Genomic DNA, 24,196 nt, shown 5'->3' on the forward strand with positions numbered 1-24,196 from the left:
TTTTGAACTTTGTATCCTTTCTATCTGTTCTATTTCTGAAGAAGGGCCCTGGGTCAAAACATTGTGTTTGTTTACTGGAGTCATATATGATATTTTGTCAAGTTTTCAGGCCATTTGGCAATGCAGCCTTCTGATTTCATTTTGTTCTAGTACAATATGTTTTATACAAAGGAGACATTTGCTGAAAATGGTATTAGATCACAGTTCACTGTAAAACATTGTTCACTGGCATTAGACTACTGCATATGACATAACACCATACATAGAATGTGAAAAGCTGTCTAAAGAAATTCAGCAATAGTAATGACAAAGCAGTACAGCTGTTTAACAAATATTTGTAAATAATACCTCCAGGCATGTTTTTTGTACAACAGATAACAAAATAAAAGCATACAGAAATAAGGAATGATAATTAGAATGTCAGCCAATTAATTATTTCCCATATTTTAATATTCAATCCAAAATAAATCAGATACTAAACGTTCTAACTTACTAAATAGCTTGATACAGTGTTAGTTGAAAATAATTTAAAATAGTTTTGATTCCAGGAGATCCAGCTTAGTAACAAATACAATACCAATAACTCTACCTTACATTAACATATTGTTTAATATAGTAAAACAGCATCATCCAAAAAAAGTTGTTTTTTTCTTTTTGTGGAAATCACTTTTGGATGCAGCATACAGTAAAAGCTGCTATAAAAAACCCAGTGTGTAACTGATAGATATGCAATAAGAATTTCATTGTACTCTCTACCTATGACATTGCTAGTATTTCAACTAATAATAATATTTTTTTTCATGGTATAACATTATTATACTATATAGTAAGAACTGAGAATTATGGCATTAGGTAATGCATGTCTTCAGCTTTAGGAATTCCACAATATTTAGTTTTAAATCGGTGGACAAACCGCAGGATTACCAGGGTGTTTAGTAATGAAAATCTGACCTCAGGTTCTGATTCATTATTGTGTCAAATGAAGAATACAGTATAGTTTGGCTGTTCTAACAAACTTTTTTTTGTTATTTGAAAAGCAACTGATTAATGTCTAACAATTCTTTGACCTTATTCGATTCCAGGGTGAGTGGAACTTAAATGTTCTTTCCATTTTTATGTGTTATTTTCCTGGGACCCAGACTTCCTGTTTTTAAAAGACATGCTTTTATGTGAACTGTTGTTACATTAACCTTTTCTGAGAGAGCTCAGTGTGTATGAATGTGTTTTGTAATTGACTGGTGTCCCATCAAGATTAAGTTCCTACCTTTAATGTGCTGCTCTGTTAAGCTGCAGTTTGCTGCAAAACGTTATGCTCCCAAACTGAAAGGATGTAGAGACTTATATTTATGCTCTAAAATAAAAATCATGGAAACCCTTTCAAACCGAAACTGGTTCTCAATTAACATCTCAGAGAGCCATTATCTGTATATGTAAAATACATAAATTGTGCATTGAATGATAGCAAAGCCCCAATAAATCATTATCAGTTGCACAATTAAGCTGTATACTTGAAGACAGTTATCTGCATAAATTATTTATAAGATTGAGTGCTCTTTTGGAATATACATACTTAGAAGTGTGACTCGGAGACCTCTCATCTCAAATTTTTGTTTGCAAGCTTAACTCCAGATGTAATGTCTAGACAAATTCCACTTTCATAATACATAAAGTGTCCTGGAGTGAGCAACGTCGGTCTTGGAGGGCCGCAGTGGATGCAGGTTTTTGTTCAAATTCTGTTGCTTAATTAGAAAACAATTCTTATCATTAGCAGATTTTTTAACTAACTTGCTAGAGTTTTAACTCTGTCATGTCAGGTCATTTGTATATTTTGAATTTTTTCCTTTCAAAGGATATCATCCAAATCATTTAAATCCTAAAACAAATTAATACTTTTCACTCCTTCATTTTTTTCTCTTCAGTTTCCTTCTAAGTGTTTTATTACACCAAATAATGAAACATGAATATGCACAGGTGTAAATTGAAAAAAAGTTAGATAGAGAACTGCTGGTTCCTTTGTCAGTTGCATCTTATTGCTAATAAGAAGCAATTAAAACAGTGAATGGAGGTATTTAAGACTATAATCAGCAATTAAAGTTCAAAGTTGTGGGTTTAGATGATGTTTACTTTTAAATTATGTTGCAGGGATTGTATAGAACGTTTTATGAATTATTATGTTTCTCTTAGGTAACAAAAGTAATTACTGAAACTCATTAATACACCTTGCAGCAAGACAAATAAATAATACACAACTGGTTGTTCAAAATTCTATACAGGTTTTCTGTTTACTCCCAGAAGAACAGAGGTTCAATTTATAGATTTCACATAGAGCTTTTTCATAGAGTGTTGTCTGTTTGTGGCTTTCAAATAATGTCATAGGCAGCAAGTTGTACTTGCACTGCTTTAATATGAGATAAGCTAATAATTATGACAAGGAATCTATTGATGTCTGTTTGGGCAGCATGATGACGAAGAAGTAAGTGGCATTTATTTAACACAGTCTCTGTTGATCTTATTGCACTGCAACAGTTTAACACATACAAGCAAAAAACAATTTTTGGCTGTCTTTACCTTACAATTAAGAGTGTTAGTTTGATTTGGCACAGAAAAAGTAGTCAAACGATTCTGAAGCTTTCATATGACATCAATAATTATGTGGAATGTTGCTGTCTTTGATCCAGATTCCACTGAAAAACTTTGACTGCATTGGAGTGCACTCATTTTGCCTTTACCACATAGCATGTTCTGCTTAGTGTAGTTCATCTTCCTTTGATCGTACTTACTGATGGCCTCTTTGCTGTGTCCTCTATAATTTCTTAAGCAAATGTGAGACTCTTTGTAAGGCATCCAGGCATGCTTCTGCAAATTAATCTAACATCCAGTGGAGTTTAAGTATCATCATTCCCAAGTGTACTTTTGTTTAAACACTGAAACCATACTTTGTGAAATAACTTTTAAATTAAACTAAATAACTTTTTAAATTGCATCATCTTCCTTTGGATTGTATTGCCAGAGCTATAAAGGTAGCACACACTTGGATAAGCACACTCATGTGAACACATAAGAAAGGAAGAAAGAAAGAACACAAAGAGTATGTGCTAGTGTTCCCCAAGGGCATATTTAACTTCTGTTGATGACACTAATGTTCACGTTCATGCTCATAGGTCTCGAAGTACACCATTAGGGTGTTTCAGATGTCTTCAAACAAGTCTACATTCCTGATGTTCTTTGATTGGGCATAGTCTGCATAATGACACTGCTGCTATTAGACAGCATTCTTAAGACCACCTTAACATGAGGGATACTCCAATTGATCAGCCGTTGATTTAAATTGCCCAGTTTTTACTAAAAAAAGAGTAGATCTGTGATAGGTAAAAAGGCCGATCACAAAAACCAATCTTTTCAGTCCCTTCTTTTCTATGCTTTACAGTAATTTAATATACCCTTACGCAAGGTTATTATGGTAATCAGCACGTCTTTTTTTTCTCCTTTTGGAGCAAACTTTTTGTAGTGTAAACAAAGAGCAGCAAGTGGAGGCTTGTTTCAACAGTGAACAAGAGGCGACTGGTATATTAGCCTTTACATTAAAGAAAGTGCAGTAATAAACTGAAAAAAAATAATCGGAGAAGTTGTTGTGCAATTAGACAAACAGCAAGATAACGTGATTTAAGGAATTCAGACCATTTTATTTTGTCCTGTAAATTAAAATGGACACTGATTGAATTTGGACATTGTGCTTGTTTAAAATGTAGTAGCTTACACTTTTAATTGGAAAAAGGAAAAATAAACATGAATCTAAAATTACTGTTTAATAAACAATACACTTTTTGAAAGATTTGCACCGTGTTTATTATTTGTTGGTGTGTGACATACAGCACAACGTTTTGGTAAGAAACAAGTACTACATCATGAAAAATGTAATCCATATTTTGTAATTAAACCTCAGGAATTACAGATGTCTAGCTGATACAGTGAAGAAAAAAACACACCTAGATACAGTAAATATAGTAAATGTATATTTTAACAGCAAAAAACTATAATACAGTTAAGGATTTAAAATGATTAAAAACTATAAGTGCATGTATATTTTACATTTAAGCCGTGTTTAATTGCTAGTAGAGAAGTAGTGAATACTATTTTTTTTTATAAAGCCTAATTTCAGATAGGTACATACATACAGAAAAAGTCATGACAGCTTGTAATTATAAGAAGTATTTTATTTTATTTTCTAACATATGAATTATGGATAAATATTTTTATACATATTTTTTTAATAAAACAATATTGGGAGGACAAATATTTTAGATACGGGTACCAAAGCTATGAAATGATCTTTCCACTTGTGTAAGATTTGCCTCTTTGGTCTCAGCTTTAAATTCTGGCTGGAGACTTACTGAGTAGAGATACTGATTACCCATTCTTGTTGCATTTTTGTCCTTACTCTTAAGTAGACAGACATTTCAGCTTTGCTGCAAACTCCTGCATGTTACTATTCTTCTTTTGTCATTATTCTACTTCTGCCACTTCTTTTACAAACAGTTAGGTATTTATTGGTGTTGGTATTTCTTTTTTACAGGAAAACTATGGAGATGCAGGCTGACCTAACCGGCCTAACTTTAGCACTACTTTTTTTTTGTTTAAGGTGCTCCTATCTTTTACTGTGAAAATGGAATATTAAACTTATCAATATATCATTACATGTTAAGTGATACTGATATTTGTTGTGCTTGGATTAGAAAACAGAAACAAAGGCCAGCCTTGTCTTTATGAGGACAATAGGCATGCATATCAGGAAATTAAGGTGCTAGGCAAAATATTAATCGAAATAAACAAAACAATAGGCAAAAACAGAAAATTAAATATTTAAGTAGTAACTATGACAAAAGGGCAAAGTGAGATTGCAAGACAAATATCAAATTCAGAAATTTGAGCTAAATTGAAACAAGAGAAGCAAAAGTAATAGCATTTAAAGTAACAAAAAGGGTTGTTTAGAATCTGTAAACTCGGATAGCGAAGTGCTTTCAAAGATGACTTTTTAATCTATTGTGTCATTAACCAGAGGTCACCACCTCTAATAACTCAGACCTAACAACGGTATATCAAAATAGCAGTGATCTTGACTAAACAAAAATGATGGAAAAAATGGTCTAAAATAAAAAACAGAAACAAAAGTAAGCTTTAATTCAGAAACTAATGTGAAATTTCAGATTCTAGGACTCGATCTTGTAAAACAATAAAGAATAATGTGCAAAAATTTAAATAATGAATCTATTCATAACTACATGCTCAGCAAGGTTGGTTTGTTATCCCAATACTTGGATGCAGACAGTAGTATTGTCATATTTTGTGGGCAGAATAATGCAATATCCCAAGTGACACGTCACATGACCACCACCCGCCATATCAATAGAAAGTAATAAGGCTGCACTCATGCAAACAATTTACAAATAGAGGTGGAATGAGAGAAGTTTTAAACAGTAAAACACAAATAATAAAATAAATCAAATTCGGACAAAAATTCAGAAAATCATGACAACCTAATAATGAAAAAAATAATTTGAATATATATGTAATAAATGAGAATGTATTGGTAAAGCTGTGATTATTCCAGGTTTAAAAAAGCAAACTGATAGATTCTTATTAGACAGATTAGTTAGGAATGCTTTCATTTGTACTAATGGGTAGTTGTTTAATTGATAATTTGCCCTGAAGCAGACATTATTTTGTTTAATGCTATAATACATAATTTATTATTTAAAACAGGCACCCCTAGTGGCACATTTTAGTTAAACCTGAGGCTGCACTCAGTATTTTTAAGATGCCTTCACATACTGACTATACGTAAGTTAGAGTAAAACTAAATATGTTGTAATGTATTCTGTGCTCTTAATAGCTAACCAGGTGTTTTTGCTTTGCGCCCTCACCCACCGTAACCTGTCATCTATGGGGGAGGAGCGAAAGGTTTAGATTCATCAAAAATTTCGATCTCTAGTTTTCAACGGATCTCAATGTTTTAGGGTCCCCTGATACCGAAAATAGCGATATCTCAATGATGGGTGTGTGTCTGTGTGTCACGGTTTCTTGAGGATGGTCTATATCTACCAAATTCGAAACTTGAGCCTGTTATGAAATGAGGTCACCAAATTTTTTTGCAGTATATTTTGATAAAATAAAGGATCTCAAAAATTTGACTGTCTTTCTTAAAATGTTCAAGGCCTAATGTATAAATGTTGCGTAAGAACATTTCCACTTTCAAATCTCGATGTATAAAACCTAAACTTGGCATAAAGCCATACACATTTCCACGGTAGCTCATACCCTGGCGTACGCAAGTTCTGCGCTCGGTTTTACAGACTGGCGGCACCCAGCGTCAAAGAAGTGCTACTGTTCCTATGTGGTTACCCATTCTTTTTTAGATCCACATCCCTGACGCAGCTTTATAAATGCACTGAAATTAACCACATATTGTTTATTAGTTTAATGCATCTGATTGTAATTAACCTGTAACAATATAATGATCCACAGAATGGTCAAACTATTCTAAATACAATAGCTGCTTTACCATTGTTACTCTCACTGCACCTTCTTCTTCTTCTTCTTTCAGCTGCTCCCGTTAGGGGTCGCCACAGCGGATCATCTTTTTCCATATTACTCTCACTGCACCACTCAGAGTATTTATATCACTGTATCTTAGTGGGGAATCACAGATCTACAGCAGCTGACTGGAAAGAGAATTATCAGTATACAATATCAAGCACACACTGCCTCAGCCATGCTGTCTATTTGAACTGCTCTCACACGGCAAATGCTTCAGAGCCTTTCCTGTATGGACCTCGCGGTTCAGAAACAGTTTCATCCCAGGAGCTATAAATGCACTCAATCAGTCCATCAAGTGCTCCTTGTAGAACTGTTTGTACTTATAAGTACAATCACCTCACTGTAAACTTGCACTACAGTTATAATATTGCACAACCTGAGCCACTTTATAAAACGTGTATTTACATATGATGACGATATCATTTTTAAGATGAAATGCAGCAAAATATGTTTATTATATTATACAGATAAAACTTTAACTTTAACTACACAGTGCCGCAGCACTAGCGAGGAGCTGGAGCTCCGTTCACGGATTGTTCTTGCCTCGCGCTGTATTCTTGCTGTGGCAGGATAGATAGATAGAATAATAAACATGTACTACGAAGATATTTTCAGTATTCCTTAAAAGTTTTGAAGAATCGGCGTTCTAAGCTTACAGATGGCTTAACGTCTATTACAGAGCTGATTGTGTGGCAATTTGGTTATTTGGAGAAAGAAAAGTAAGGACAGGAATTGGAGGTTAGTACGTTTGAAAGAGACAGTACTTCTGTAGTAAAGTATTTCATCAAAGGTCGTGCATGGCACAGCAAGCATCTTGCGTGAGACATGAACACTCACTGTGCCACCGTGTTCCCATGTTTAATAACATGCTTTAACTCCTATCATCATGAAAATGATATCACGTATACATCTCAGTATTTTAATTATTCAGAGAGCTGTAATATTACGAATGTAATGGATTCTGTGTCCTGTCGGAGAAAGAGAAAGCCCGGAAGCACGTAATGATTCACACACATAGAGCACATAGAAGATAAAATACAAAACAAAGCATTTAACATGCTACTTTAGTTACGATGGGATTTGAGAAACTAGTAAATTAAATGATTTTAAGATAAAGTTTATGATGTTCTACTTTAATGACAAAATAAACTACGTGATTAAAGTGGAAATTTCAAGATTAAAGTTGACATTTCGTGCTTTTTTCCCACTGTGTGCCTTTTTTTTTCTCTGTACCCTAATAAGCTTTCATATGACATTCAGATGGTGGGCTACGACTCGCCTTTTCACGGCAACTTTGATATGTGAGAACTTCTTTTTTATTTTGGGCACTGTGCGACTTTGTGAACTTAAGCTTTCGAGTTTCCCCGACACGCTATGTCATTCAATCAACTTCTTTTTGTTGTTTATATCACTGTTTAAACCAACAAATAGTATGTTTTTCCTTGCCTCCACTTGGTATTTGCTGAAATTCTTCTATTTTCCCTCGTGCTTTTTCCATTGTCTTTTCACAGAAGGCTGAGCTTAAGGGCTATTTATATTGATTTGTATATTCAAAGAGGCGTAATTCTGGGAGGAGTTGGGGCGGGACAGAAGGTGCGTGCACATGTGTTACTTTTCACGCTGACCGGGATTTATGGAGCGGAAGAATGTGGAAGTTGGCGTTCGCACAGATTTATGCATCTGGATTTTTTTGTGCGTAAGCACATTTTCGCTTCTGTCTGCACAACGCTATGTTATAGTGTGAATTCTACGCACGGCGTTATGCATGAGGTCCCAGGTCATTCCAAGTGACGTTCCACTTATTCTAGGCTTTTAGTGTTAATGGTTCAGCCAGGGTGTGACAGTCCAGATTGGCTTCAGCATGCCATAATGTTCTTTAACCCGGAACCGTCAATAACATAAACATGATGAGCCAGGACAAATGACGACACAAACAGGCAAAAGGAAGGTGCAAATGTGCCTTGTGTGTTTGTTCAAAAAAATAAAATGGGCACAAAACCCTGAAGTGCAAAAGTTCAGTGCTTTCAATGAAGAGGTCAATAAATATTCCATAATAAGAACAAGTGCTGCAGTGGAAGTTAAAATTCAAATAAATAAACAAATTAAAAACAGATTACAGCCAGGTTATAGCAAAGTCAGGACCTTTTCTTTAAAATCCATTATCAACCATAGTGGTTCATTCTAAAACCACATACCTGTGGCCAGCCCCATTGAGTCTTTTCAGCTTGCAGAGACGCTCACCAAAAAGCGCAGTCAACCTTTCAAAAGGCCTGCACCCCAACCTCCTTAGCTGGTCACTGTTGGAGTGCCCCAAGCCCAATTCATGTCCTCTGCCGCCATCCCTCGAGCCCTGCTCCATCTCCCACCATGGTCATCTCTCCATCTGCCACCATGATCACTCAACTCATTCTGATTTGTCTACAAATCATGTTGAACTAACTAAATGACTAATTAAGCAATCAGCCCACCGTCTCATCGGCTTTGCACCTGCCCAACTTCAAAACTGCAAACACACCCATGTTAACTGGGCAAACTGTTTTTTAAACCTCCAACCACAGACGTTGTAGTTGTAAGTATTGTTTTTTGTTAGTAATCACTTTTTTATCATTTTTGCTGTGTTACTTGGATTATTCTTATGGGTTATCTGTTTTTTTTCTTTTTGCTTTTTTGGGGATTTCTTGTTACTTATCTTCTTTTTTTGTAATAAACAGTTATTTATAAAGATTAGGGGGCTCTTTCCTCTGCCTACTTCACTTGCCAACCCCCGGAGGCCGTGGCTGAGCCACTTGAAGGGCATTGGGGCTCCCTTCCATTAGAGAAAGCAATCATATTTAAAGTGGTGGTATATAGAAGAGCATGCAGAGTGTGGGAGGAAGACGGTTTGGTCCTTCGCTATTGTAGACAGTTACTTGAGTATTTCACTACAACTGTGTATTTTAAATACCAATGAATAATAAAATGTAGTTAAAATTAGAAATAAAACAGTAAAACATAATAAAAAATAAATAAAAAATTAAATTACACTAATGCCTTGTGAAAAACAATATTTTGATTATTATATTATTATTATATTATCCTCTAACTTACATTCTATAAATGTTGCTTTTTTGCATTTCTGTTCGCATATTGTTTGGGATATTATTCTCTTTTTTGTTTATTGGATGATACAGTTTGTTGTTGATTTTTATTATATACAGCTCTTTTTTGTTCATTTTTTTTCCAACGTTCATTATCAGCTCTTGCCATGTTTTAGATAATTTGCTTTTCTGCATTGCCGTTATAACTGACTGCATTGAAAGGCGAGTTAGCAGCACTGAGAATGTCACAGAGTGATACAGAGAGAGGATGTGTGCTATAGGAGCAATGACTGGGCAAGTGGTGTGGAGAGGAGTGGTCAAGGATGAATATTGTGGACATGATGGAAAACTTTTTAAATACTGTGTAATAAAGAGAACCTTTGTTCAGTTTGTCTCTTAAAGCCAAAGTGTTTTTTTTCACTTTTCACAATTCAAGATGTTTTAGAACAGTTATAAGAAACTTGGAATTTAAAAGTCAGTTTCCTCATTTCTTGCCCTGGTTAGGCCTCATATAGCATTGTAGGAGCTGGCTGGATTGGAGTGAGGGTAGTTGGCACAAACCAGTAAATATCCTGGCCTGCTTAGGTCTGTCCCAACAGGCCTTACACCATTTTTAATATGGTCTTGACCACAGTTCATAACAGTCCAAATCTCTAATTGACTCAAAATATATTTCAAAGGAGCATGGAACTGTTCGTTATAAAAGCTAAAATTCCCTATCAAAAGAGTGAGGAAGCTCTATTCTGGGTCTTTATTTTTGACATACAGTAGATGCTGGAGGTCTTAATTTTAACGTTTGTAACTCACTCTAATCAATGGTGTTGTTGATTGTTTTACCAATCAGTGTAATGGCAAATGGCCTGAAATAAAAAAGACATAGCCAAATATTCTTAAACAACTTTGCCAGTACAATTTTCAGTTAGAACTAAAATTGTAAAAGTCATAATGTAATCCTGCAGATCATGTTTTGCTTTCAACAAATCTATATTAACTGATCATTTTGACATATAAAGCAATCTATAATGTCAGCAGGAGAAGCTAGACTAAACAAAAACATTCAACTACTTAGGCTCTACATGTACAAAGGAAATGTTAGGACAGTTGTCTAGTGATAGTCATTTCAATCATATACATGCTTCTATTCTATATATTAGTACCTGATATTATACTTTTTACACAGAACTAGAGTATTTTTGCTGGGAACTTCTGAAGCATTAGTGTCAAACTCAGATCCTGGAATTACTGCTGCTAATAGAACAGATATCACTTGTCTTTGTTTTAATTGAGTTGACTCTTCTTTCCTTAACCATCCTCAAATAATTTCTTAATTGGAAGTAAGTTCTTGCTGTTAATACAGCAAATTATTTAATTCTGTGGCCTCTAAGTGTTCTTATTCTGTCACACTATTTCTAATAATAAGCAATATTTCTTACTGATTGTTACTAATTAAGAAAGTTGCTGGAACGAAAGTCCAGCGGCCACATTGGCTGCCCTGGATTGGAGTTTAACACTGTCATGTAAAAGGTTTGATTCTCAAAACCACTACATTTGTTGCTTTGAATTGTATTTTTCTGTTCTTTATAATATGCTTTATGATGGTGTACTGTGTTCTATCACGTGTAGTCTGTAAAGTAAAGTTTGATAGACTGCTAGAAAGCATTCTTAGTAGGAGATGAAAATCTCTGCACACCGGGCATTTACAATGAAGAACTGCAAAACGGAAATTTGTTTCCTCTTGCTCTGTGATAGAGAAGCAACCCATTGTAAAAAAAAACAAGATGATTTCTGCAAGAAGACAAATAAATTGTTGCTCAAAAAAAAAGCTAAAATATTTTTGGAAAGAAAATATGATGTTATTTTACTTATTTGAAAGGGTATTCTAGTGCTTTCATACACTAACATTTTATATGTTTAGATCTGTTTTTATCTATTTAATATTAAAGTAGTACTGTTTCATATTCATAAATGCTACTTTTGATTATTGGTATAATTTGGTGTAGTAATCTGTCTTGGTCAAACATCATGTGCAGAGAATGCTAATAACTGAGCACAAATCTGGCATGTAAGACCATCATATAGACCACCACACACAAGCTGCTCAGCTGCAGTGTCAGGATGTCCTGCCCTTCAGTGGCGTAGCTCGAGTTCGCGCCACTCGGGGAGGGGGCGGGGCTTCAATTTGCCACCCTCCAATGTATCTGAATATGTTAACCTATTTAAATAGAAAATTAAAATGACATATAGAGAAAAATTAGGATACATTTTGCATAGATTTATTTATATAGAGAGAAACAGCAATATTTGTTTCACATATAATTATTTATAAGCATTAACTAGATAAGAATATAGTACAGACGCACTGATAAGCCGTGTTCTGATTATTAGTTTAATATAATTACGCTGCGAAAACCAGAACCGGTGTGGTGTACAAGTGATAGGTGGGGATGAGCAAGAACGCATTCGGATTGTTAACGAAACAAAATCATACATTGTGAATTAGTTGTTTTTCTTCCTAGAAATTATTATCGGTGTAATGCATTTGTGAATTTCCCCTTGGGATTAATAAAGTATCTATCTATCTATCTATCTATCTATCTATCTATCTATCTATCTATCTATCTATCTATCTATCTATCTATCTATCTATCTATCTAATGTTTCTGTTTATTTTTGTTATTGCCTCATAAATTTCAACTGCCATGTCTGATACCATCACAGAAGGACCGTCTGAAAATGATTTTTGAAGCATTTGTGGATGAAAATCAGAGAATTCATTAATGAGTGATATTTTTCCGAACCCTGCTGCTTACACGTGAAGTATTTTGAGCCTTTTGGCCAATAATGCCGCCCCCAAAAATGTGCCGCCCGGGGCGGACCGCCCCCTCCGCCTGCCCCTAGCTATGCCACTGCTCCCCTTTATGGGCTTAGCACACAAATGACAAGGAAACATTGCAAACTAAATTAAAATAAAATAAAGACAGAAAGAAAGAAATTACAAAGCAATTAAGACATAAGAAAATACTATATGAAAAGCAACACAATACAAACAGAAAGAAATTAACAAAAATATAAATACAGTAATATAATTCATTGAAAAACAACAAAATAAACAAACACATGTAAAAGAAATTAAAGCCAGACATGATGCCTTGGCAAAACCTTAATAGTGAGAGATTTTCTGAATTATATCAGTGCCAATAAGACAGTACAACTTTAGACTCTATAACAAGGCCTGGAGGAAGATTATAAACAAACTACATTCTGAATGACCCCTTCACTTGGTGTTATGGTTTTGCTTTGTCCCTTGATTTCATTGGACATTTATTTTTACTTTGCTGTCAGAGATCTATTTCTTTTTATTATACAATTTGGATCTATCCTAAATGGAAAACCTATTCTCAATTACCTTTGTAATATAGTTGTTTTTATTGCATTCCTTGATAACTCCCTAATTTTACTCAGTTGGAAGAGCCCTTCACCATTCTCTAATTTGCAATATCTTAGGAATGTAATATACAGTACTTTTACTGACTGAAATTGAAAAAATAAAGTTTACCCAATGGAGATTACCTCAGCGATTCTATAAAACATGCCAGACTTTCTTAGATACAGATCTTCTTTTCAACCCCCTAACCAAATAGGATCCTAGATATTTTTTGTACTTTTCTTTCTATTATTTGATGAAGAGAATGGGAAGAGAATGATAGGAATTAAAATATGGATGTAAAATAATATTATTATACAGTATGTTGTATAAAAATACAATTTGCAGTATCATTGTATGATACAACTTCCATGTTCATGATAACAAATATATACTATATTTTTAAGATTTTATTTAAAATATTTTGAATGTAATTAATATGTAAAATTTAAATGAATTGGCAGGCTTCCTAAAAGCTTGTTGTAATAATGGTTTGTGTGCTGAAGTGTTCTTTTTTAATTTGTACCAAGGCTTTTTATTTACAGTATTTAAATAAATAACCAGTGACATTCAGCAAATGATATTGAACTGGTGCTTGTGAAGATTTCATGACAATACCCTCCATGAATTCTGTAACAAAGCAATCTCTTTATTGATTTATGAAAGCCAATTCTTTTACTCACTGAAGTTCAAAGAATTGGCTTGGTAGGGTTGCAATTGAATTTTTGATTTTTTTTTTGGGATGTAGTGTTTAGGCTCTTTCAGTCCTCAATCTTCTTCATATAAAGTATGAAAAAAGTATTTTGATATACCTGCTATCTTGTGAGCAGTATATACAGTATATTAAGCATTGTATTTAATCTTTAAGAACTCAATGGCACATCATTGTAAGAATGTGATTTTACTGAACTAATTCTAATTTCAAAATGATACTATAAAATGAACGTCTTTTCAGGTTAACTATTTTCTTCCATTATAAAAATCCTCTATCATTCCTTTTTTAATTTACACCAATAAATACCATCGGAATGAAAGTACATTAATTTTCATTATCATTTTTAAAATTTAGTTTTACAGTGTGTAATTGTCTGAATTATAATAATACTAAATACAAGTATATGCTACTTAGAACATTTTCATATAATTTATATAATGTGTATTTTGTTTTCTTTTATACTTTCTTATTTGCTTTCTTTTTCTGTATTAGACTATTGATTTGGCTAAGTACTGATATAGTTGGCATTGTTGCTGGCATCCAGAATGTGCCAGTGTGTGATGTTACAAGGGTGACACTTTTGATAAAAGTGATCTGGCAGGCGCTGCAAATTTATTTGCTGGTATGTTCTTTGGTGCTTTTGCTTCTCTGAGAAGCATTTTGAAGAAAAAAAAAAACAACAGAAAAAAATAAATATGTTTAAGTAAAAAGAAAAACAATTGTTTATAAACCAACAAACAGAAAGATAAGATTTTTTGCACCATTGTAATAAATCTCTTCTTTATAAAAGTTTTCCTTTTAAATAACTTTGCTTTGCTTGAGTCTAACATTTTGATAAATATTCTATGTCAACTGAAAAAATAAAATCAACAGTCCAGTGGACAGAAAAGAAAGATCATCAGTCTTAGTCTATTTTTTATTTGATAGAATTAAGATTAAACTGCTTTCAATTACAGGATTACAATATGAATGTAATTCAGGTGGAAATTTATTTCACTTTCTAACGCATTATGACTGTCCCTCCCAAGTACAGTAGCAGTAATTTTGGTTCTGCAACTTGTAGTTTTGCAACTACACCTCTGCAAATAACTTCAGTTCCAGTACGTAAAGAATTAATTTAATTTTTCTTAAATAGGCTGAATGTGTAAAAGTCATTCTAGCATTCCGTTTGGCTTACTGATGCAACCTCAAAATTAAATGGGAGTCAAATGAATTATAGTCTAAAAGAATAAAATATTTTCTTATTGGTGGATTCCATGAGCAACTGCTTATTCACAACACAAAGCCAGACCAGCTGTACCCAAAGATTCTCCGAAGAGACAAAGTACTGACGGAGTCCAGTCTTTGTCTTAGGTCACTGGATAGCATCCATGTCTCGCAACCATGTAGCAAGACAGGAAGCACCAGGATTCTGAAGACTTGGACCTTTGTCCTTTTGCATAGATATCAGGAGCGTCACACACTCCTTTCCAGTGACCTCATGACCCCCGCATGCTCTCCCAATCCGTCTACTGACTTAATAGGAAGAGTCACCAGAGGCATGAATGTCACTGCCAAGGTAAGTAAACCTCTCAAAAAGGTCGACACTCTCTCTGCAGACAGACACACTGCTAATGGCTGTGCCTAAGAGGTCATTAAAGGCCTGGATCTTGGTTTTTATCCAGGACACTCACAAGCCCAGACACTCAAACTCCTCACTCAGTTTCTTGAGAGCCCAGATCAGAGCCTCCATTGACTCCACAAATTGGACCAGTTACCTAAAAGTTGTCATTACCAGCTCATTATCCCTCCTTTCATATTTATGATTGACAGAGCAGCAGAGAATCAAATACAGAAAATTATTGACTCTTATTGCCATCTAGATTCTCATGTAAAATGTTTTGTTTTTTGATGGGATAACAGAACTGAAAATTGTTACGTTTTTTAGGTACATAGAATTTAATTTCATTTTTATTTTGTTATATTTGAAAGATATACTTTGAGTCCCACCATTTGGGCTGTCTGTTGCCATGACACAGCTGTTCATTGTCAGGGCATGTCCGCAGAAGTCAAACTATGTCTTGTAATAAGCCCAAGTCCAAAATTGTGGATCTTTAATCAAAAGCCTTTTGTGTGTATAGTGATTAATTGTCTTTGGGTTATTTACTTTTTTGTACTTTGGTACAAAAAAGGTTCTTTGAACTTAGGCATTTTGGACTCTGGACTTTTGGTTACATTTTGGGTATTGTCATTTGCAGTCAGCAGAGTAACAAAAGATGGGGCAAAGCCTCCAAAATAAGCCACAAAAACCAAATATATTAAAATGTCTCACAAGGAAAAGAGGAACTGTGAAACTCTGGCTTGTAGAGGCAAGTCTCACAAAGTATCTTTAAAAATGAAGATATTTATTGGAAAAGAACAAAAGTAACAAAATGGCAAAAATATGGCAAAAATGATTTACCTGAAAAGGAAGTGAAGACATCCCAAACAACCAATTCCAAAGACAAACATAATGAACAGGCAAGAAAAGTCCACAAACCAGCAAAACAAGAAATAACATTAAACTGCAACACAATCTCAGTGTTCCACTGCTGAGTCCTGCTTCTGACTCAGAAAGCTAGAAGGAGAACCCAGCAACTGTGACGTCAGGGTGGCCTCACTTTCTGTGCATTAAGCCACAAACCACGTGAAATGGCAGCACATTTAATGTTATAGTACATCATTAACAAATCATAAAAAAAAATAACAAGTAATAAAAACATCAATAAAACAGAAAATAAATACAAAACAAGGAATAAACCCTAGCTCTAACTTAACTTTCAGTGAGTTACACCATAGTTTTATCTCCTAGGTTCCAACCTCCCACTTATCTTTTGACTTTGGTTTTCATTGCCTGATCCTTATCTTTTCCCATAGTGAGGTCAATTTTGTCCTCCTGTTATGGTATGTTTTGGGGGAAGAGGCTATATGAAGCAGATGGGACCTTTCAGTTTTGCGCTAATATTGTTACACTTTTCTTCAATTTATAATTTTTCTGTCATTTCATTTTGTAAGCTTGTTTATAGCTTACAGGTCACCATTTTGTGTATTTGATTGCATGTATGCTTAGCATCTGCCTCTATATTGCAAAGTCTAAAGACATGTCATTTATGTAGGTAAAATGTATATTCAGTATATTCAGTTATATTAGATGGAGGTTTGGGATGCAACAGTCAAATGTTGCAAATCAATAATTAAGATATTTGGAATTAGGAAATGGCAGGAATAAAAATACCTGGACTTCTGTAGCAAGCTTTTGTCAGTTTCAGCGCTAGAAATGGATCCTGCTTTTTTTTGACAAGTGTCCTGTTTCACTTGGGGTGTACTATACATATTTCTCCTAAGTTCCTTGTTTAAATTTAAACACCTATACTTTATGTAAATGTGACACTGCTTTTATTATTAACAGTAAACAGTTTGTGAAAAAATTTTGAAAATGTACTATTCAACATTTTCCTGGTTAATCACTGTTTGTGTTCCATCTGCATCTTTGTGGCTGCAGATTTTCAATATACTCACAAATTTAGGGCAATGTAGCAAACCTTTGGCAGTTTTTTAACAAAGTGGTGCTGTATTACAGGGCTCCATCTGTTTATATATATATTTTTTAATCATGAACTCTTTTTCAGAGAACATCACAGGTACAAATTCTATACACAAATATACTGTAAATAATCATAATACTAATGTACATATTTGTTAAGTGATTTGTTTTATTGATGAGCCAATAATAAGAACTGAATCTGATCTGCAACTTTTATACACAAGTTCCAGGTTGTTAAAAAATATACAGTTGAAGGATCTAATTAGGTCTGTCTAAAAATATCTGGTGAAGGCTGGGCTGTAAAACTGAATGCTTGACAGTTTCAAAGTACTGCTCCAAAATTTAAGTTATTTATATTCCATTGTATTTTCTTTTTTAGGTACCTCCTTTTGTTGTTTGTTCTATTTTTCATCCCTGGCATTGTTATGATAATTGCCTACGGGCTCATTTCCAGAGAGCTGTACCGAGGAATTCAATTTGAACTGAGTCAGAAGAAAGAAGCTACAGGTATACTGATGTTACTTTTTTAAAAAAAATATAAGAAAAAATTAATACAATGTCAACTTCAATGTAGTTCTGTTCCTTTTTAAATCTATAAGAACAGACGCTTCACAGTTCCCTAAATATGAAAGAATTTAACATTAGGTTTCAAGAAAATTAATTTGGAAGGTTAAACTGGCTATTTAATTCTGATAGGAAATTTTTCTTATATATTGGTGATTTGCTTATTCAATCCCTAGAAAGGTAACAAAAATATACTTGACACAATACATAAATCTGAAATGAAGTTCAATATGCCAAAATGCCATATGTTAAAATTTAAAACTACTGTGTGTTGCATAATCTAATATGTATGATATGCAGACATTTTTTGTTTATCTTTTCAAGATGTGCATTACAAGTGATTGACTCCATTAGCCTTGTTTGATTTCAGCCTATTCAACCTAAGCAGTACTTCTCCCTCCACAATTTCTAAATCACTCAGTACCTCCTTATTAGTCCCTTTTACCGATGTGAGGTTATCTACTTCCTCACTTGTAAAGACCTCAGAAAAATGCAAGTTTAGAGCATCTGCTATTTCACTGTCTGTATTTTTTTAATTTCCCTTTTACTATTCCTGATGGACTTCCTCCTTGACTGTTCTTTACTACTAAAATACTGTCTTTCACCTTAATCTGCTGTATTCTTCACTGTCTTTTAGCCTCCCTGATATCCTTCTTAATGGTTGCTCTCATGTTCTCATACGCTCTACGATTCACTTTGCAGTCATTAGCCTTATATGCCTTATACAGCTGGTTTTTTTCCATTGCAGCTTCTTTTTTAACTCTTTATTAACCTACTGCAGATTTTTTTTAAATTTCCTACTAATTCCAAATTTAGATATTTACTTTTCTTGCATAACATGTAAAACATATTTAAATGTTTTCCACTGCTCCTCAACTTTCTCCACATTTAAAATCTTATCCCAGTCTATCCTCCTTAGACTTTGCCACATCTGCTCAAAATATACTCTACTGAAGTTAAAATTAACAATTTAAGTATTTGCATCTGCACTCTTCCGAAATGCTGAGAATTGTATTATATTATGGTCACTTGACCTGAGTGGATCAATCACCTCTGCATCCTCAATTCTATCCTAATTATTACAAAATGCTAAATTCAGACAGACTTCACCTTGCGTTAGTTCTTTAACACATTGTTTAAACAAAATAAAGTCACTGATTACTTCTAAAAACTCCTGCTCTTATGTTCCTCCATCTGCAAGGTTATCCCAGTTATCATGGGCAACAGCTGCATGTCTTTGGAATCTGCAGATTTATCAAGTGGCAATTTATCAATGCATAATGTCAAGCGTAGAATTCACACTAAAACGTGGCGTACAGACAAAAGCGGAAATGTGCATACGCACAAAAAAATCCAGATGCATGAATCTATGCGAATGCTAATTTCCATGTTCTTCCGCTACATAAATCCCGGTCTGCGTGAAAAGTAACACACGTGCACGTGCCTGCTGCCACTCCCCAACTCATCCAAGAATTACGCCTCTTTGAATATGCAAATCAGTATAAATAGCCCTTAAGCTCAGCGTTCTGTGAAAAGACAATGGCAAAAGCACTGGGGAAAATAGAAGAAAAATGTACTATTTGTTGGTTTAAACAGTGGTATAAACAACAAAAGGAAGTTGATCGAGTGACATAGCGTGCCGGAGAAACTCGAAAGTTCAAGTTAACAAAGTCGCACAGTGCCCGAAATAAAAAAGAAGTTGTCAGTTATCAAAGTCACTGCGAGTCGTAGCCCACGGTCTGAGAGTCATATGGAAGCTTATTAGGGTACAGAGAAAAGAAAAAAATAGGCACACAGTGGGAAAAAAAGCACGGAACTTTAATCTTGAAATTTCCACTTTAATCATGTAGTTAATTTTGTTATTAAAGTAGAACATCTTAAAATCTTTAATTTACTAGTTTCTCAAATACCATCGTAACTAAAGTAGCACGTTAAATGTATTGTATTTGTTCTTCTATGTGCTCTATGAGTGTGAATCACTGCGTGATTCTTAAACGGGCTTTCTCTTCCTCCAACATGACACAGAATCCATTACATTTGTGATATTAGAGCTCTCTGAATAATTAAAATACTGAGATGTATACTTGTTATCATTTTCATGATGATGGGAATTAAAGCATGTTATTAAACATGGGAACACTGTGGCACAGTGATAGTGACGAGCTGGCGCCCCGTCCAGAAATTGTTCCTGCCTCCTGCAAGATAGATGCTTGCTGCGCCATGCGCGACCTTCAATGAAAAAATTTACTGCAGCAGTACTGTCTCTTTCAAATGTACTAACGCCTCAATTCCTGTCCTTCCATATCTTTCTCCAATTACCTAATCGCCACACAATCAGCTCTGTAATAGATGTCAAGCCATCTCTACGCTTAGAACGCCGATTCTTCAAAACTTTTAAGGAACATTGAAATATGTTTGTAGTACATGTTTAATTATTCTATTCATCTATCCATCCAGTGTCGCGTCAGTCCCAGCAAGAATACAGCGTGAAACAGGAACAATCCCTGAACAGGGCGCCAGCTCGTTGCTAGTGCTGCAACACCATGCCCTTACATTTTTAATTATTAACAATATAGATTATTTAAATGATGTTAACATTTTATTTGTATAATGTAATAAGCATATTTTGCTGCATTTCATCTTAAAAATGATATTGTTATTATATGAAAATACACGCTTTATAAAGTGGCTCAGGTTGTGCAATATTATAACTGTATCGCAAGTTTACAGTGAGGTAATTGTACTTATAAGTACAAACAGTTCTACCAGGAGCACTTGATGGACTGATTGAATGCGTTTATAGCTCTTGGGATGAAACTGTTTTTGAACTGCGATGTCCCTACAGGAAAGGCTCTGAAGCGTTTGTCGTATGAGAGCAGTTCAAATAGACAGCATGGCTGAGGCAGCGTGTGCTTGATGCTGTATACCGATAATTCTCTTTCTGATCAGCTGCTGTAGAGCTGTGATTCCCAACTCAGATACAGTGGGATAAATACTTGAGAGTAACTAAAGCAGCTATGGTATTTGGAATAGTTTGGCCATTCCGTGGACCATTATATTGTTACAGGTTAATTACAATCAGATGCCTTAAACTAATAAACAATATGCTGTTAATTTCAGTGTATTTGATAAAGCCACGTCAGGGATGTGGATCTTAAAAAGAAAGGTAAAACACTGGAACAAAAGCACTGCTTTGACGCTGGGTGCTGCCAGTTTGCAAAACCGAGTGGAGAACTTGCATACACCAAGGATTGAGCTGGCGTGAAAATGTCCGTGGCTTTATGCCAAGTTTAGTTTTTATACATTGCGATGTGAGCATGGAAATGGCAGTATGCAACATTTTTGTGCGTACGCACCGTTTATACATGAGGCCCCTGGTTCTGACCATTCAGGTGAAATCTTGTTTTAAATCCATTTTGAAGACACTTTATATTAACAAACATTCCAGGATTCTTCATCTTTCTATAATAATGCTTTTATCAAGTGAGTATCATATATATATATATTTATGGACATTTGCTTATTCTGCACAGCCTTCCCATATCAGCTCTGAGCAGATATAAACAGTTAAAAATACATTTATAAATTTAAAGTAATATATTTGATAAATTTAAAGTACATTATCCAAAAAGAGCAATCAAATAGAAGACATGAGGTCAAAGCACAAAATAAAATAAACTGATAATAGTGTGCAAATCGTTAAACATCTCTTATATATATTTCTCTTCTGGTTCGTCCTGCTTCCACTTCAAAACCGGTCCCGCCAACATGCAGCCGACACGGCATTTCTCGATTCCTATTCGTCCTCTTCCATGTCATGCACTATACTGGCCTTCTGAGTGTAATACATCCAACAAGTACTCGAGGTGCTGCCACAACTGTAAAGTAGCTTTACCACCTTTGCGGGAGCCACCTGTGTCTTTACAACAGCTTCTTACACAGCAAACATCAGAAGCTAAAAATTATCGTGAACACATTCAAGAATACAGTTTTCCCTCGCTACTTCGCGGTTCACTTTTCGCGGATTCACGACTTCGCGGGTTTTTACATACAAGTGATTGCCCGCCTATCGCGGAAGTTATGTTCCAGACCCATCAGCAACAGGAGAAAATCCGCGATATAGAAAGACCATATAAATAAACATTTTTATAGTTTAAGCCTTAAAATACCCATCCCACATGCTTCAAACACATGTAAACTTATAAAACACACTTTGTTAACACATATGATATGTGGATGTCAGGCTAAGGATATGAGTAACATCTCACTATTATAAAACATTTTAACTTCACGCAAGACAAGACAGTGAGACAGGAAAATAGGTGATGTACACCTAAAAGCCTGATTGTACAGGCTTTTAAATTATTGACACGCAGAGCGACAAGCAGCACAAAGCCAGCACAAAGTCCACTTCTCCTTAGCGTTCATTCAGCTCCCCACCCCCTTGACAATGCGAAGTGGCAGGAGCGTGCGACTCTGGGGGTGCGGTGTTTGAGCGAACGTACGTTCAGCCCTCACACCCCCATTCCTCCTCCTCCTTCCGAACGCGCAGAGCGACAAGCAGGCATTTTGGCAGAAGCAGCACAAAGTCCATTTCTGCTCTGCTGAGAGTTCAGCTGCCCCCCTTCACAAAGCGAGTGCAGACACATTGACGTCTGATCGCTGCGTGCAGTGTGCAGTGTTGGTCTGAGGTGTTTAAGAATGTAGAAAGTGTTTAAGAGCATAGGAAGTGTTTATAAGAGTGTGGGAAGGGTTTATAAAGCCTTAAAATATGTATAAATAATAAAATAAATATAGGTCGCTACTTTGCGGATTTTCACCTATCGCGGGGGGCTCTGGAACGTAACCCCCGCGATAGATGAGGGAGTACTGTACAGCTCTTCTCTAGCGTTTGCTTCCATGGGTGCACAGATAACTCAACCTCCTGGCCACAGACCATACTGTTTTAAAATACACGGGCAAATGTATCAATAAATCTCTCCAATATACGCTAACACTTCTATCTCTCCAGGATATGGACAGTTGTATGTTTTTGACACAGCGCAAGCTTCGCTAAATCATACAAACACATGCATGAAATCGCTCAGTCCAGTCCAACAGCATATATATGAATGGTTTTCACGGAAAACCCTAGGCAGGATTTACGACGATGAAGTGCCCGACATGTCACACCGATGTTGCAGCTATTTTCGTTGGAGAAGATGGCGAAATGCCTGCCGAAAGGGACATTTGCATCTATCCCATAGGCAACTCCAGTAAACAGATTTCCAAGCTCAATATGAATTGCGATCCTATGGTTTACTCACTTTTATTCCCTTACGGAGACATTGGCTGGCACAAAGATTTACAACATGTTCCCAATAAAAGAATCGGCAAGCGAATAAGACTTACTCAATGCCAATTTTACGCATACAGATAAGCAATGAGGAATACATTTAGTATTTTGCACCCCAGCAGCAAACTATTCCAACAGTACGTCGTAGATGCATATGTTAAAACAGAGGGCGCGTGTCTCAACTATCTCAGATTACATCAACAAGATCTGCGCATGAAACTATTAGACGCACTGCAAGCAAACACTGAAAATAACAACGTACGTGTAGGCAAAATGATCATATTGCTGTCCACATTTCCAGGAAGTCCAAGATACATGCAACAAAACTATCAGGATGCCATGGCCATAGTACATAAATTCAGAAAGCCTGATTTAGCCTTTCACATGTAATCCTGCTTGGCCGGAAATTATACATGCACACTGCGTCTTTCAAGAAGTATTTATTTCTTCTTGATTTCTGAATTCCTTTCTCAGGGCGTTGGCTAGTAAAATAATAATTCAGAAAGATAGACAAAAATTCAAAAAACACTTCAGTCAAAGTTTAAAGGAAAAACTGACTTAAAGGATGCAGGAGATCATGGCACAAAGAAGCGAAAGAAATTTGAAAAATATGTAAGACAGTAAACAGAATCCAGAAAGGTAAGCAAACATTTAAAAATACTAAAATACTAGAACTGAAGCGTGAAGTGACCACTCAGTAGGTTTTCACAAAGGCAGAAGTAAATGCTTTATTTTATTTCCCTTGCTCTTCCAATCCTAATATTGTTGTGTGGGCAGCACAGCACATGGTCAGACTTGACAGTTTAATTTACTGTCTATAATTCCTGTTTGTTCCTATACCACAACTTTGTCTAAGAACATTGATTCAGTTGCTCTAAATCAGATTTTTGTTTATTTGCCCAGCTGAACTTTTAGACCTGAAATT

At 35.2% G+C, this 24,196-nt stretch overlaps 1 protein-coding gene across 1 annotated transcript in view; it reads left to right on the forward strand.

Annotated features, from left to right (window-relative positions):
- LOC114650731 (cholecystokinin receptor-like) overlaps nucleotides 1-24,196 on the forward strand; it is a 196,794-nt gene that overhangs the window by 164,244 nt on the left and 8,354 nt on the right. The window contains exon 4 of the mRNA XM_028800544.2: nucleotides 17,752-17,879. Coding sequence (XP_028656377.1) covers nucleotides 17,752-17,879 — 128 coding nt within the window. The remainder of the gene's footprint in view (nucleotides 1-17,751; nucleotides 17,880-24,196) is intronic.

Source organism: Erpetoichthys calabaricus, chromosome 4 (assembly GCF_900747795.2).
Source record: "Erpetoichthys calabaricus chromosome 4, fErpCal1.3, whole genome shotgun sequence".
NCBI lineage: Eukaryota > Metazoa > Chordata > Cladistia > Polypteriformes > Polypteridae > Erpetoichthys > Erpetoichthys calabaricus.